This window comes from Halichoeres trimaculatus, unplaced genomic scaffold, assembly GCF_033239565.1.
Source record: "Halichoeres trimaculatus isolate MK-OKI-2021-1 unplaced genomic scaffold, fHalTri1.1 fHalTri1_scaffold_11, whole genome shotgun sequence".
In the NCBI taxonomy this organism is placed as follows: Eukaryota; Metazoa; Chordata; class Actinopteri; order Labriformes; family Labridae; genus Halichoeres; species Halichoeres trimaculatus.
In genome coordinates this window covers 21,087,233-21,101,078 of record NW_027437189.1, presented here as the reverse complement: position 1 = coordinate 21,101,078, position 13,846 = coordinate 21,087,233, and the positions used below count along the sequence as shown (strand labels likewise).

At 38.5% G+C, this 13,846-nt stretch overlaps 2 protein-coding genes across 4 annotated transcripts; both read left to right on the top strand.

The window, feature by feature from the left end:
• Positions 1-2,988: 2,988 nt before the first annotated feature.
• On the top strand, positions 2,989-6,602 carry sypl2b (synaptophysin-like 2b). Its single transcript, XM_074680530.1, has 6 exons — positions 2,989-3,161; positions 3,294-3,371; positions 3,980-4,098; positions 4,212-4,413; positions 4,659-4,847; positions 4,936-6,602. The coding sequence occupies exons 1-6, from the start codon at positions 3,144-3,146 to the stop codon at positions 5,056-5,058; spliced, it is 729 nt and encodes a 242-aa protein (XP_074536631.1). The 5' UTR covers positions 2,989-3,143; the 3' UTR covers positions 5,059-6,602.
• Positions 6,603-7,498: 896 nt separating this feature from the next.
• atxn7l2b (ataxin 7-like 2b) lies at positions 7,499-13,040 on the top strand. 3 transcript variants are annotated; one of them, XM_074682523.1, is made up of 9 exons: positions 7,499-7,666; positions 8,296-8,367; positions 8,469-8,769; positions 8,855-9,096; positions 9,360-9,442; positions 9,625-9,773; positions 9,918-10,095; positions 10,350-10,471; positions 11,950-13,040. In XM_074682523.1, the coding sequence occupies exons 1-9, from the start codon at positions 7,570-7,572 to the stop codon at positions 12,587-12,589; spliced, it is 1,884 nt and encodes a 627-aa protein (XP_074538624.1). In that variant the 5' UTR covers positions 7,499-7,569; the 3' UTR covers positions 12,590-13,040. The 3 variants fall into 3 exon arrangements, with proteins under 3 accessions (XP_074538624.1, XP_074538622.1, XP_074538621.1); XM_074682521.1 differs by having other exon boundaries at positions 9,622-9,773; positions 11,950-13,039; XM_074682520.1 differs by having other exon boundaries at positions 9,604-9,773; positions 11,950-13,039.
• The last annotated feature ends 806 nt before the right edge of the window (positions 13,041-13,846 follow it).

Here is a 13,846-nt window from a genome sequence, read left to right as displayed (position 1 = left end):
TGCTGCAGGGGAAAAAAAAAAATCCCCATAATCAAAGCTGCCATGGGCGAGAGTGACCAACTTCAACTTGCACAAAAAAGGGATTTGAATATAAGGATATGTAGGATAAACTTTCTCTAATGTATGACTGACTCATCATTTCCTGAAACCTGCAGTTGTTCATGCTGGGACACTGTAGCTTTGTCATGCAGGCCCTATGACTGAAACTGTTATCGTGAAAGGCAGCAGGTACTGATCAGATTGACTTGCTGGGTATTTGATTAGCCTCTTGTTTACTCGTTGGTGCAACCCAACCTGTCTGACAAGCTTGGGAGTCCATAACAATTCAGTGCCAAAAATAAAAAGCTGTGGAGCAAGTTTCTTTAGTTGCAAGAATCCTGAAACCTTGCTCTTGAACTTACTCCTCAGTCATACTTAAATGTACCCATTTGAACCAAAAAACATCATGTATTGCTTTGAAATTTTGTGTCTAAATTCCAAGATTCAGTCAGCAAGCCAAACAATTTGATCCGTAGAGCAGCATTCCTCCACAAATGGACTATTCAAAAGAGAAGCAGCCCCTCCCCCATGGCAGCCCAGTCGACTATTAAAAGATGGAGAACAAAGCCACATTTATACTTTTGAGATGCTCCAAGTGTGGAAAAGAAATTTAACTTTCCAATAAAGAAGTATAATTTCTTTTTCTGACTGCATGGATGGAGATACAAAATCATTGTCAAGGCCCAAAATGTGCCTACAGTCCTTTAGCATACTTATAAATAATAATAAGCACCACTGACCTAAATTGAGAATTTCATGGACTGGCATGTGCAGAGATCAGCCTACACTGGTGACAGTCATGGGAAACACAAGATTTGCTAAGGAGTTTCTTTAACAGTGTGGAGTGAGTTAATTTACCATGGCTGTGACTGCCTGACTGAGGAAATGGTGACCTCTTGTGAAAAGTTATTGCCATTGCTGTTTACTAGCTCCAGGTGCACTTTTTGACACTGAACTGTGATAGAGAAGTATTAAAAAGTTAGACTTTCTGAAACAATTATTACATAAATGAAGTGTTTTTTTCTACACAGTTCTCTGAAACTTGAAAATTTAGAATATTGCAGTAAAAAAAAGAAAGACATCAGTTTCCATCTCTTTTGCTGTTGTTGTTTTCAGCAGACATTCACAAGACATGGGCAGAATAACCAGAGAAGGAAGTTTTCAGACCCTGACACTCACCTCCATTGCTCTTTGACCAAACCAGCACGATGAAAGATAAATATAATTCTCACAAGGCCCACATGGACGTCAGTGTATGATTTATGATTTGAAACTATTCACTTAGTGTTCACAAACCTGGTTTAGTTTAAGCAATTTTTTAAATGTGGTAAAACCCAAGGTACACAAATGTTTTAATTTTGGGCAGAAATGCATGACATAGTAGTATGTCCTCTCAATAAGAAAAATGAATGATTAAAAGTAATTGCTTCCAGGTAGTGCATCACTGCACCTCTGCCTCTGATTCCCCTTTTTCTGTGTTTTTTCACCCAATGACAGAGTATTCCTGCTGCAAAGTTTTTCCACTTTTAAACATAAGTTTTATGAATGAAAATCTATAAGTTGTTCTTATATTTCAGTTTGAATTTGTTTGAGAATCAAACAAAAAAAACATTATATGATAACACTGGGTGAATGCCTTCTGTGCTGAACAGGGTGACATAAATGCAGAAATAGATACAAATTACAACATTCATTGATGCAACAAACACATTTCTATTATTCCTTAGTTTTTTAAGAGCCACTTTCACCACTTAAACTGGATGCACAATTTAATATGAAAGAATTGTTGTTGGTGAAACTCCATTAAGATTTTAATTAATTTCTTTTTAAAATTGTACTCCAGGAATAACTTTGCAGCGACAACTTGGTGAAATCCTCTGATTTAATGGATGATGCAAATTTGTCTCATATTTGCATCCTCCATCTGACTCGAGTGTTACATTAATTTGAAAAGAATAATTTGGCAGAGTACTTTTTTCTATGATCTATGAGCTGTTCATATGTCCTGTGCAACTTAAATACATTTTCGTGTCAAAAAAAGGATCATGGACTTCTTATAGATAAAAAATGGGAAGGGACTGTTATAAACTTACCTAACCTTTTTTTTTTAAATCAAACTTTATTGCACTTTTTCAGATTTAATATCATTCATAAAATTTGCATATACATAGTTCAAGTGATTAATTATTCCATTTAGTAAAATATAAAGCGCATTGATAATTGAAACAAAAAAGATCAAACAAGTTAACATCAAATACTTGGGGGGAATGAGGGTCTATGCAGAGACTACAATCATTTTACAAGCTGAAACAGTGTTAAGTGCTTTTTGTTTTGCTGAGTATTTAAGGAGATTTGTATATTGTTTGAACTTATTCATACAAGTATTTAAATAAGGTCTTTTGCCTGGCATTTTACACCTATGGGTATGGCATTTGGCTAGTATAACAGTAAGATTTGTCAAGGAATAAACACTTGTTTTTTGTGTGTACCATTTCCCTTGAGTCCAAACATTGCATTTTTCCATAGTAATATAAAATATTTAACTATGTTATTATCAATGAAATCACAGAATTTTTGCCAGAATTTATTCACAAGAGATCAATACCAAAATGAATGTAGGCCTACAACATTTTCAGGACATAGATTGCAGGAGCTACAGTCGGAATCAATGCCAATTTTAAACCTGTATTCTGTCGAAAGTCTCCTTATAGATAGATTGTGGTTAATAGAATGATCAGAAAAAATGATTTTTCCTTAGAGGGTTAACAAAAGCCACCTGACCTGTGTTAAAATTTAAAAGCATACATACACCAAAGGGTATAGCGCCAAAAAAAACTTCCTCAAAATCCTCCAGTCCATACTGTGACAAAAATGCTGCATGTGTGAAAAGAAGGGCCTGCCTTTTAAAAAAGCTGATCTACCTCCCCCTGTACCAGCAGTGCCCCTCTCGACGTCATGACGTCACGTTTCACGTTTTCTCTACTATGAGTCGCTGAAGTTGAAGAAAAGTTTGACAAGCCCAAAGAAGAGCCCCAAAGAGCTTAGCTCGGAAAAGGAGACAAATAGTCGACACCAGAAGGTTTTGTTTAATCATCGGAACAACGATGGAATCTGTCGCACAGGTAATGTCGCTGACACAAAGAGTGAAAAAACGGTTCATGGCGCATACTAATACCAGACATACTTATTAGTGTGGGACTTGTTTCGCCGTATAACGGCTGTATTTAACATTTTCTTCACTTTTTTTTCAACAGAAAGTGCTCAGCTCGGGGTTCTCTCTTGACTTGGGTCCTCTAAAGGAGCCGCTGGCATTCATTCGTGTACTAGAATGGGTACGTTTCTTTCAAATCTTTTTTTACCATATGGTCAATGGCGGGGTAACATCTACGCGAGCTTTCCATCCCTGGTAGCAAAAATACCTTTCAAATTGATTCCGAGGCATGTCTTGTGACTTACTGCACGCCTGGGTAAGCTGTGCGACTCATCCTGTGAGCTGTAACACCGTTTCAATCATGTTACGCACAGTAGTTTATCGGTCTAGATATTTCTGTCAGATAAGCAATTTCACATGTTGACCTAACACATTTAGGATAGCTTGTTAAAATTACCTTTTTTATTTTGCTACTAATGAAAATACTTTCAGCATCCAAAGCCAAGTCATACCATTTAATACTGCCTTAACCTGCAAGCAGGAGTTACTTCTGGTTGTTCTGTAACTTTAATTTAAACCTTCTTGATGATTGCTTTCATCTTCAAGGATGTGGCTCCTGTGTTAACTTTGCACTCCTTTCACAGTGAAAACATCCTCTATATGAGACTAAGACAAGGATTTCCTGTCAGATGTGTTAAATAAAGGGAAGTGTCCATGTGTGTGATGACTTTCTTAGCCCCTCTGTCATCTGCCCTAACTGTGTCCTCTTTTATGTGTCTGTGGCTGCAGGTGTTTGCCATATTTGCCTTTGCTACAACAGGAGGCTACAGCGGCACAACCAGCATCCTTATCACATGCCAGGGGCACGCGAGTCAAGAAATACATGCAGAGTTTGGCTACCCGTTCAGGTGTGTCTGTGTGAGCAAACAGAGCCATGTTCACACCCTGTTAACAATGAGCAGGAGCATGTGTTTACTTTTAGGATTGCATATATTAAAGAAATTATTCTGTGTTTGCACAGGTTGATGCAGCACCCGTATAGTGTTCCTGACTGCACCAATCAAACTACCACCACTCCTATGTACCTGACTGGAGACCACACGTCTTCAGCACAGTTTTTTGTCTGCATTGGAGTATTGGCCTTCCTCTACTGCACTGGTACACTGATCCTCTACTTGGGCTACCAGCATGTATACAGAGGATCTAATCGTGGCCCCATTGTGGTAGGTTTGCATCAAACATGTTTTCTCAAGCAGTTGTAAAACTCAGCAGTGATAACACTGATATGGATAGAATTTGTATTGTTGCTGGTGGAGTTTACTTCATCTTAAATCTTTCCGGGGGTCAGGGAGTGCATTTCACAGAAATGTGTAAATAGGACAGTGGTGAGGGTGTGTTTCTGAATTGCACCAACTGGTGCGACAGCCTTGGTTTTACTACTGATTATGTTTTTTTTTTTCTCTCTAAGGACCTCTTGATAACTGCAGCCTTTGCCTTTTTGTGGTTGGCATCCTCCTCTGCATGGGCTAAAGGCTTGTCAGATGTGAAGTGGGCTACCAGTCCTTCAACTATTGTCACCTTACTGGCTGTTTGCAAGGATCCCAACACTTGCACTCCTGGTGCTGTTCCTCACATGGGCCGACTAAATGCCTCAGTGGTAAGTTGTGTCAAAATGCGTCTTTATCTGACATAACATTCATGTGTGTGCTACTGCATGGGTTTTGACTTCCGTCTCACTGTGGCAGATTTTTGGTTTTCTGAACCTCATCCTGTGGGGTGGAAACTGCTGGTTCATTTACAAGGAGACACCTTTCCACAAATCAGCCGACCAGTCCACATATGCAGAAGGGGGAGTCGGACCATCATAACTGCTTCTTCATCTCTGTAGCTCAACAAGTAGAGTTATTAAATAAGTCATTTGGGTACTAATTATTAAAAGAAAATGCATAAGGTTGTGAATCTATTTTGCAAAAACCAAGTGCTTCTGTATGCTCTGTATTCTTTTTATATTTAGTGCTGCATTGACTTCAGTCCTGTTTTGAAGGTACAAAGTTTATGGTCAAATAGCCAAAGGAAACTATAGGGGTTGAAAAAGGCTCTAAGATGTTTGTTTGTTTTTTACCCATTTTTCAAAACAACCTGTCCCACAGCTCAGGTGATACTACAGATTTAACCCCAGATATTGTGTTTTTGTGATTAATCATGATGAGGCAAAGCTCCTAATAAAAATGTATAAACTTAATGATAAAAAAACTCAGGGCCATTACAGTTATAAAATACAAAATAGCCTGTTATATGAAAGTTTCAATTAAATCCATTCTTTACAAAATCAGACTAAAAAAATGAAGTAATAAAAATAAATTAGCTGGCTTAGGAGAGTTTTTTTTAACAAATGATGAGCTGCAGTTAGTAGATAACATTGTTTTGTTGCCTTTATGAGATTACTTATAATGGCTGTAATTTTTCTTTGAGTTGTTCAATTTCATGTTGCATTTCGTCATCTCACTTCTCCCATTTCAGCCAAAATTATAAACTTGCAGCTAAGTGATATCTGAATGTTATGGGCACATTTGCTTTTGTCACTATTTTATGATTTTAACATTTTACACTTCTAAGGTTGAAATTGTGATGTTTTCCCATAGCAAACAGGATTCTATCCTGCCCTGTTTGATATGTTTAAATTATTAAGATGCTTTATATTTCTTCTTTTGAACACCCAAAAATGTTAAAAGCAAGCTTTTTCCATGGTTATTTGCATCATTGTAATTTCTTTAATACAGCCTTGCTTGCTTCACAGTTTCAAGTTGGATTAAACCCTGTGTTGATAGAAGTGTCTAATAAATGAGACTGGCATGTATTTAAGAGTCAGGAACTGTTTGGACATAAAATACTGTGCAGCATTAAAATCCGGTACTGGATTGGTATGTATGTGTCTGAATCATTGCCTTGTTGTTTCACTGTTTGTAGCTCACATGTGTTTTTTTTTTCTTTTTTTAGAGAAGTAAATAATGTCTGTTACTTTGAGAGGCTGTCTGAGTTTTGGTCATTGAGCTGATGAGGCATTCAGAAACCAAAACCAGCTTTACAGATGTACATTCAATTCAGAAGACAGTCACTAGGTGGTGTACACGTTGCCCCTCCCAGGGTAGTTTTACACCCACCAACAGGCCTGTGATGAACCTCCTGACCCTCACCAGTCCAATCACACGCAGGTCACTTACACAATGGGCTGGTCTGTCATTGAAGCAGCTGTAAAACATCAGTGCCTGATCCATTTCTTCTAACAACTGTAACTGTTAAACTTCAAGACTGGTAAGCTTACTTTGCATTCTTTAAATCTGCTTGGCTTTCATGCCTCTCATGCATAGACTGTAAAATAAGCTCTCATGACCTGCTTCAGTAAGAAAATAATTATATTGATTTGATGTCACACTTTTAATGAAATTGTTGGAAATAAATTGTGATATGATGCCTGTGTAACAGAATATAACTATATGATGAAGAAGCGCAAAATTTTTTTTTTTTGCCATATACATTTTTATTGAAGATTTTTTCAGTGTTGTAGAGCTTCAGTCAGTTATACAAGCAAACACCTATTTCACTCTTCAATATTACATTTTTTTATTAATAATAATAAAAAAAAACATTTTTTTTTTTTTTTTTTAAATGTCACACTTGATGTCACACTTTTAATTAAATTGTTGGAAATAAATTGTGATATGATGCCTGTGTAACAGAATATAACTATATGATGAAGAAGCGCAAAAATATTAATAATTTTTTTGCCATATATATATTTTTATTGAAGATTTTTTCAATGTTGTAGAGCTTCAGTCAGTTATACAAGCAAATACTTATTTCACTCTTCAATATTACAGTTTTTTTAATAATAATAATAATAAAAAAACACTCACAAATTTTTATTTTTTTTTAAAGACGAAAAACAAACAAAAAGGGAACAATACAATAGAACAGGGCCTTCCAAGAACAATGCTTCATTTTGGGAATTTTAGAAGTATCCAATTTAAGTAGTCAGTTTAGTAGTGCAGGGATTCAAAAGTCAGTCAAGTCATCTGAAAAGTCAAAAATATTAACAATTTAGCTCATTAACTGTTTATTAAAAATGTGCATTTTGTTGCCCCTTTTTTGATATTGGGATAAATATGATAGCAATAAATTGTCGTGATGAGGATATTTGTTTTTCTAGTCATAAAACGGGTCCAACTAACTTAGCAAAGTGAGTAGCAAACACGCAAACACTGGATTGTAAATAAAGTATTGTTTGATCAGGAGCACGAGACGGAGTAAACGGCCGCGAGCTCAGAGACACGGATGTTTTGCGCGTGCCCGTGCTGTGTCATGAACGCGCAAGAACAGCAATGGCCGCGGTGGATCGGCGAAATCCTAATCTCGACGATTTTGTCGGATTAAACTGGAGTTGTTGGGTAGATGGAGTAAATATTTTTCCATCTGACGGTGAGTCGCACCCCCTGCCCTACACTTGGTTTTATTTCACTCCAATGTCAGCTATCTGGGGTTTATTTATTCGTTAACGTTACTCACAGAGCTGCATGAAGTGGGACCCAAACAAAAGACCCGCTGGGTCCTAGTGCAGTGTGAGTTATCTAAGGATGTAAAACGATGTGAAAAATACATGATTTCTTAAAAAAATGATCCAAATATTTTGTTTTGGGCACTTTTAATACGTAAACTTTATGAATCAGTTATCCTAAGGACAGCAGTTTACATACGCATAAACGCCGTTAGCGTAAACCCGCCAGCTTCTGTCTCACCTAACACAATAACACTACATGAAAACGTTTCGACCAATTTGCCCACAGCTGATTTTACTGGTCAAAATCTTTGACAAGGAAGAGTTACTGGATAGTCGAAATGACAGATAAGGCTAAAGAAAGCACATCAGTTTTGAAGAAACCCACGAGAGTAAAACGTCTTAACTTGACGAAACGCTGATGTGAATTAACTGTTCCGTGTTTCATCAGCGAAGCATTCCAGATGTCACATTACACCTGCTTCTGTGTAAAAGCTATACCTACATGTTACATCTTGGTGTATGATGCCTAATGTTTTTGCTCTCTGTACAGCTGGTTCTAATACTGAAGACAGCAGCAAGTATGGGAGAACCAACTGTGAGACCATGACCCTCATGAAGGAAGGTGAAGACAAAACAGACCCAAGAAACTCAAAATCTGTGATCATTCAGTGCCATCTAAAATTAAATCTCTCTTTAACTCTACTTCATGTTTTCCCTTTCTAGACATGCACATATATGGTCACTGCCCAGCACATGATGAGATATACCTGGTGGTGTGCAGTCACTGTGGGCAGGTGGTGAAGCCCCAGGCCTTCGAGAAGCACTGCGAAAGGCGGCATGGTCATCTCACTGTCACGTGCAGTCCTTCACCAGATTCATCCTGTCAGAAGCAACCTCGCTCTGGCCACCCTACCTCTGATGTTTCCATCTCTACAGAGAAGCAGGCAGCTAGTAGAGGTCATGATGCTCGTGGTTGCTTCTCAAAAGCTTCACCTGTCAACCGGCCTACCAAGGGAACAGAGAGGTACTTAGGTATCCAAGGCCTAAGTTTGGATTTTACTTCTGACTTTTGATAATTCTAATTTTAAGTCATGTTCCTACCTCTGCAGTTCTTCAGTGGAGACATTTCCTCAGGACACCCCTCCTCCCCTCCATCTTCACTCCTCCTCCACGCTTCGCCCAAGGGTTCCCCCTTGGCACTCAGGGCCTCTGCCCCCTGGCCTGTGCTCCCCCTCCACATCGCCATCAGAGAGACCTTCTACACAGAAGCCCACAGCTGGACAGTCTAGTCAGACTCAGAGTCCCCTGCGGGGAATGAGAACCTACAGCCGGATGAACCAAAACAACCTCGGTGAGTCGACATCTGTTTGAATTCTCCTGCTGCTTCTCTGCCCTTCCTCTTAGCTGTGGAGAGCCCTTCAGCCGTCAGTGCGTTAGCCGAAGTTTGTGTCCAGTATTTGAGATGTCATAGGATGAGGTTTATAAGAGTTTTATTTACATGTTGGGAGAGATGTTCATATGTGTTGTTTGAAGTCTCTCCACTAGCTTGAGGATGTTGGGTGTGTGTGTCCTGCTGTTGCTGAAATATTTGTGTGTTTACTTTGTTTCCCATAGAGAAAGAATTTGACCTGAACAAACACAGTGAAGGTCCTGATCCAGAAAGGAAGAAGCTATGCAGCCAGGAGCTTATGTGCAAGGTGAGCTCTGAATTAAATTGTCAACAGTTTATTCCCAGTACTTCTGATTTTGCCTCCTGTTCATCTTGTGAGTTTTTTTTACATTAAGAAGTCACCTTTAAGGATTCACACTGTGTTTTGGATGGGATGAAATGCATCTGTCTTTTCATTTTTTGATGCAGACTGATTTCTTCCAACAGCAGAAGAAAACATCAGAGCATCCAAGAGCATCCTCTGCGGGACAAAATATAGAGCAGCTTTCTGTTAAAATGAAGGACAAACTGCAACATTTAAAAGATAAAACAACCCAGGGCAGTAAAAACAACCTTAACAGCAGCTGTCACATTGCAAGGTAAAGAATATTTTTCACTTTTTTGATTAACAGGTGGTAGCAGGTAGTAAAAATGGGAGCACAATGACTTCTTTTTATTGGAACATACATAGAATGAGAAAAATGAAAAAAAAAAAAAAAATGCTGTTTTTGTGTTTACTCCAGGTCCAGAGCTCCGTTAGAGAGTTTCTCAGGCAAAGAAAATGACAGCACAGCAGAGGTGGAGATCCAGCCTTCTTACGCTCTCAACCAAACTATGCTCTCGAGTGATGAGGATGAAGCAGACACTCAGGAGGAAGCCACGGACCTGCCTGCCACACCCTGGCATCCCAAACCTCTAGGGGTAAGTAATAATAACAACAACAATAATAATAATTTTAGCATTTTTAAATTAAAAGTTTTTTTTTAACAGAAATTCAAAGTGAATTTATTTCTTTGGTTTGATGTACAAACTGGGAGAGAAGCACACAAATTCTGTTCCTTTTCTTTTTTTAACTGAACACAGAAAAGAAATTGATCACTTATTTGACAATAAATTCTTTAAAATGCCTGTTTTTATGTAATGTGTTTGTGTTTCTGAAACCATTTCTTTTGTAGCTCTGCACTTTTGGATGCCGCACTTTGGGTTGCAGTATCTTCACCTTTGACAGGCGATGGCACCACCTGCAGTTTGCCCTCAGTGCCATGTTGGAGCACCATGTCAACACACACCTGTGGAAGTGAGTATCAGGACTATAGTGCAAAGCACTATTATTACCTATTTGCATATGCCAGGTTAAAAATACGTAGGGCCCGTTGGTCCTGTGGTTTTAGCATGCTCTCAGTCTAAAGAGGCTATTGTTTACATCACAGCTATCACTGGTTTGAGTCCTGGTTATCAACATTTGCTACATTTCCCTCCCACTATCTGCTCCCCACATTCCCTCTCCTTCTACAGCTGTCCTATCTTTAAAGGTGAATATGTCCAGTAAAACAACTTTAAAACCCCTCCAGTCTTATTTCCTGCTTGTGTTGTACATAGCTTGGACAAAACATCTGCCAAATAAAATTGTAGAATTATGGAATTTTACTCATCTGCCAAAACAGGTAGGATTTTGATTGAATACATTTATATAAATGAAAAAGTTTAAACTAAGTTTCTACATAGAGGAAAATGTCTAGTGAGCAGGATGTTATCCTGTAATGGAACCAAAGAAAGGCCTGTCATCACTGTCAATTTACCAGTGTATCTCATTGTTATGTCCTACATTCAGTGGCATATTTATTTAATGTGCCTCCCAGGATGTCCGCAGGGCCTTAAAAAGTATTAAAAAGTCTTAATTGTGGTTTTATGAGGTATTAAGTTTCATAGGCATTCAAGCTTTGACCCCAAAAATATCCATGGATATTTATTTTCCTCCTTGCAACTGTCCCCTGATTGGGACGTTAAACATTCGGCCAATAAAGTTCTACAATAGAATAGAATAGAAAAGAATAGAGTTACTTTATTGATCCCAAACTGGAAAATTGTTGTGTTAACAGCAGAAATCCATGGAGTCAGTAGAAAAATACAAAAATAAAAAAGAATAAAATAAAAAAAATACATTATTGTAACTTAGTACATTAAGTTACAATAAAATACAACAATAAGAATTGTGAGCGGTATAAACACCAGCTATAAATTAACGTCATTTCTAGTTTCATAAAGAGAAATCAAATACAACATTAAAGCAAATCACGCAATCTCCGGCACATGTCCTAAATTTTGAAAAAGGATTAAATAATTTCTCATTTTCTTCAGCAGGTTGGCCTTGAATAACTGCTGTTTCTTGTTGTGAGAGTGTGGATAAACCTGCCTTTAGTTTCATTTGTTCTTTCAAGCTTTATTTCTCCTTAGCTTACATCATTTCTGTAAAAATGTAAACTACAACTTTTAAAAAGTGGATTCCAACAACAACTGAAAGTTGCGATAAAGTCTTAAAACTTTTTTAAAGGTTTTTGAAAAAGACTTAAAAAGGTTTTGAAATCAACCTCAGGATTTTAGCATATACCCTGGCCTCCCTCTGTTTTGGATGGTCCTCCATTGTTGCCCTGGATTTGAGTCCAAAGTTTTCTAAACCACCAAAGTGAATAGAGTTGGGATGTGTAGGCTTTATCTTTGATTTGATTAGCATGGAATACATCAAATCTAAACAGTCTTCTGTTGTTCCTTCTACAGGAATATGTCTCAAGTACCATCAGGTCTCAGCTCACGTCATCACACCTCTCTAAATGTGAAATCACTGGTCAAAAACGGAGCCAGACTTTCCAAATCCTCTCACACCCTCAGGCTTGATTCTACCTCACTGGCAACCAAAGGCAGTAATAACTATGCTAACAGGACCAAAACGCCTTCAACCATCCCTGCAAGTCGTAGTCCTAGCCAGGCATGCAGCAGTCCCGTTGGGAGACACAGCAAGGCTCACCCAAAGGGGGTGGAGCTTATGCTTGATGCAAACAGCGAGGCCAACTCCTCAAAATTCATCAGGGATCACGAGAAGGACCAGCAACACATCGCCTGCCCTAAAAGACCAGCAAATGGTTCCTTCTCATGCGTGAAGAAGCCATGTCCTCCTCTTCAATCCCTGAGCAGCAGAGGGAGGCCCCCAGGGGTTCAGCAGAGGGTGATGGATTGTGACCGCTCTGGTCCTGCACAAAAGCGGAAAGGAAGAAAAGAGTCAAAGCCCCTCAGCTCACCAATATCCCGAACTTCTAAGTGTCAGCGCTTGTCTCCTCCCCACTCAAACATCCTCACATGGAAGGGAGAGAGCAACAGAAATGTGCTTGCTTGGGGCCGGGAGAGAGGATCTGACTGCTGAAGACCGAGCAGACCAGCAGATCACTCCACATGATGGGGTGCATATCAGACATTAATAACAGAAAAAGAGTTTCTTGATCTTCACCTTATTTCAGTGTTTTAACTGTAGTGAGTAAATGACAGTCGTTGTTTACTTCTCATCCTCACAGCTTACAAAGAGGCTGGCCTCGGAAAGACAGCGCCGAGATGAGGCCGTCTACAGATTACAGCTGTTGACAGCTGAGTGTGAATGAGTGTGGCGTGTGAATTAGTGTGTGTGTGTGTGTGTGTGTCATATTTGATTGTTTTCACATTCCTAAGCACATACACCAGGAATAAATATTTTTGCGTTTGTTATCATGTGGGTGTTATTTTTCAAAAACGAGTATTTTTTTACATGAATAAATGTGTCAGTTTATAACCTGTGTACAAAATAGAAACATACCTCACTATTTTTATTGTGCTGCTAAAATGAAAAATAATTTCATGAAGAACTGATTAAAATGTTTGAATTTACTTATCCCTGTGTCTTCTCTTATTCATCTGTAAGCTTAGATACAGCAACAACTGTGTTTAGTAAAGTTTGACTATTCACTTTTTCACTGTAAGTAAATGGTTGACCTGGCTGAAAGTGTTTCAGTTTTTCAAATGTGGCTCTCATGATAAATAAAAGCCAAATAAGGCCTAAGTCATCACTTTCAATGAGTCATACACAGACTTACTGCTTTAAGGTTTTGAACTAAGTGTGTAGACAAGCAGCATAACAAGTTACCATTTTTGCATTATTTGCTTTTAGGTGTTTTTGCCTTATAAGACGGGAAAGAGACTAGTAATGTGGGTCAAAAGCAAAGGGAACCAAACTAGTCAGGCCAGTACTGTGACAATGAGTGCAGCTTTTGAACATGGATCTGGTGGTTTCATCCCTGGTCTGATCAGAGCCTCAACACATTAAATTCATATATGCTTAGTTGCAAGGTAAGATGTTGGATTTACCCCATATTGGTGTATATAAGGACCTTTTGGAGCTTCTTGCCTTTATCAGTAACCGGTGTTCAAAATACTCGTTTAGTCTGTTCAATATAAACAAACCCAGTAAACCTCCCACTATTCAACCATAGGATTAATGCTTTAAATGTGATTGTGAACGACAAAAGGCAGTATGGTGTTACTTACTTTGACCACTAGATGGTGTTAAAATACCAATGAATTTTAATTGCTCAGCATTGCTTTTGCTGGGCAAAACAAGCGAGCGGTGAAGACCTATAACTACTATCCTGTT

Excerpts from the sequence above, each read along its gene's own strand:
- sypl2b (XM_074680530.1), top strand. Across the intron at positions 3,372-3,979 it reads TCATTCGTGTACTAGAATGG|GTGTTTGCCATATTTGCCTT; the intron begins GTACGTTTCTTT and ends CTGTGGCTGCAG. Across the intron at positions 4,848-4,935 it reads GCCGACTAAATGCCTCAGTG|ATTTTTGGTTTTCTGAACCT; the intron begins GTAAGTTGTGTC and ends TCACTGTGGCAG.
- atxn7l2b (XM_074682520.1), top strand. The coding sequence starts at position 7,570 with ATGGCCGCGGTGGATCGGCGAAATCCTAATCTCGACGATTTTGTCGGA. Across the intron at positions 8,368-8,468 it reads CATGACCCTCATGAAGGAAG|ACATGCACATATATGGTCAC; the intron begins GTGAAGACAAAA and ends TTCCCTTTCTAG. Across the intron at positions 9,774-9,917 it reads AGCAGCTGTCACATTGCAAG|GTCCAGAGCTCCGTTAGAGA; the intron begins GTAAAGAATATT and ends TGTTTACTCCAG.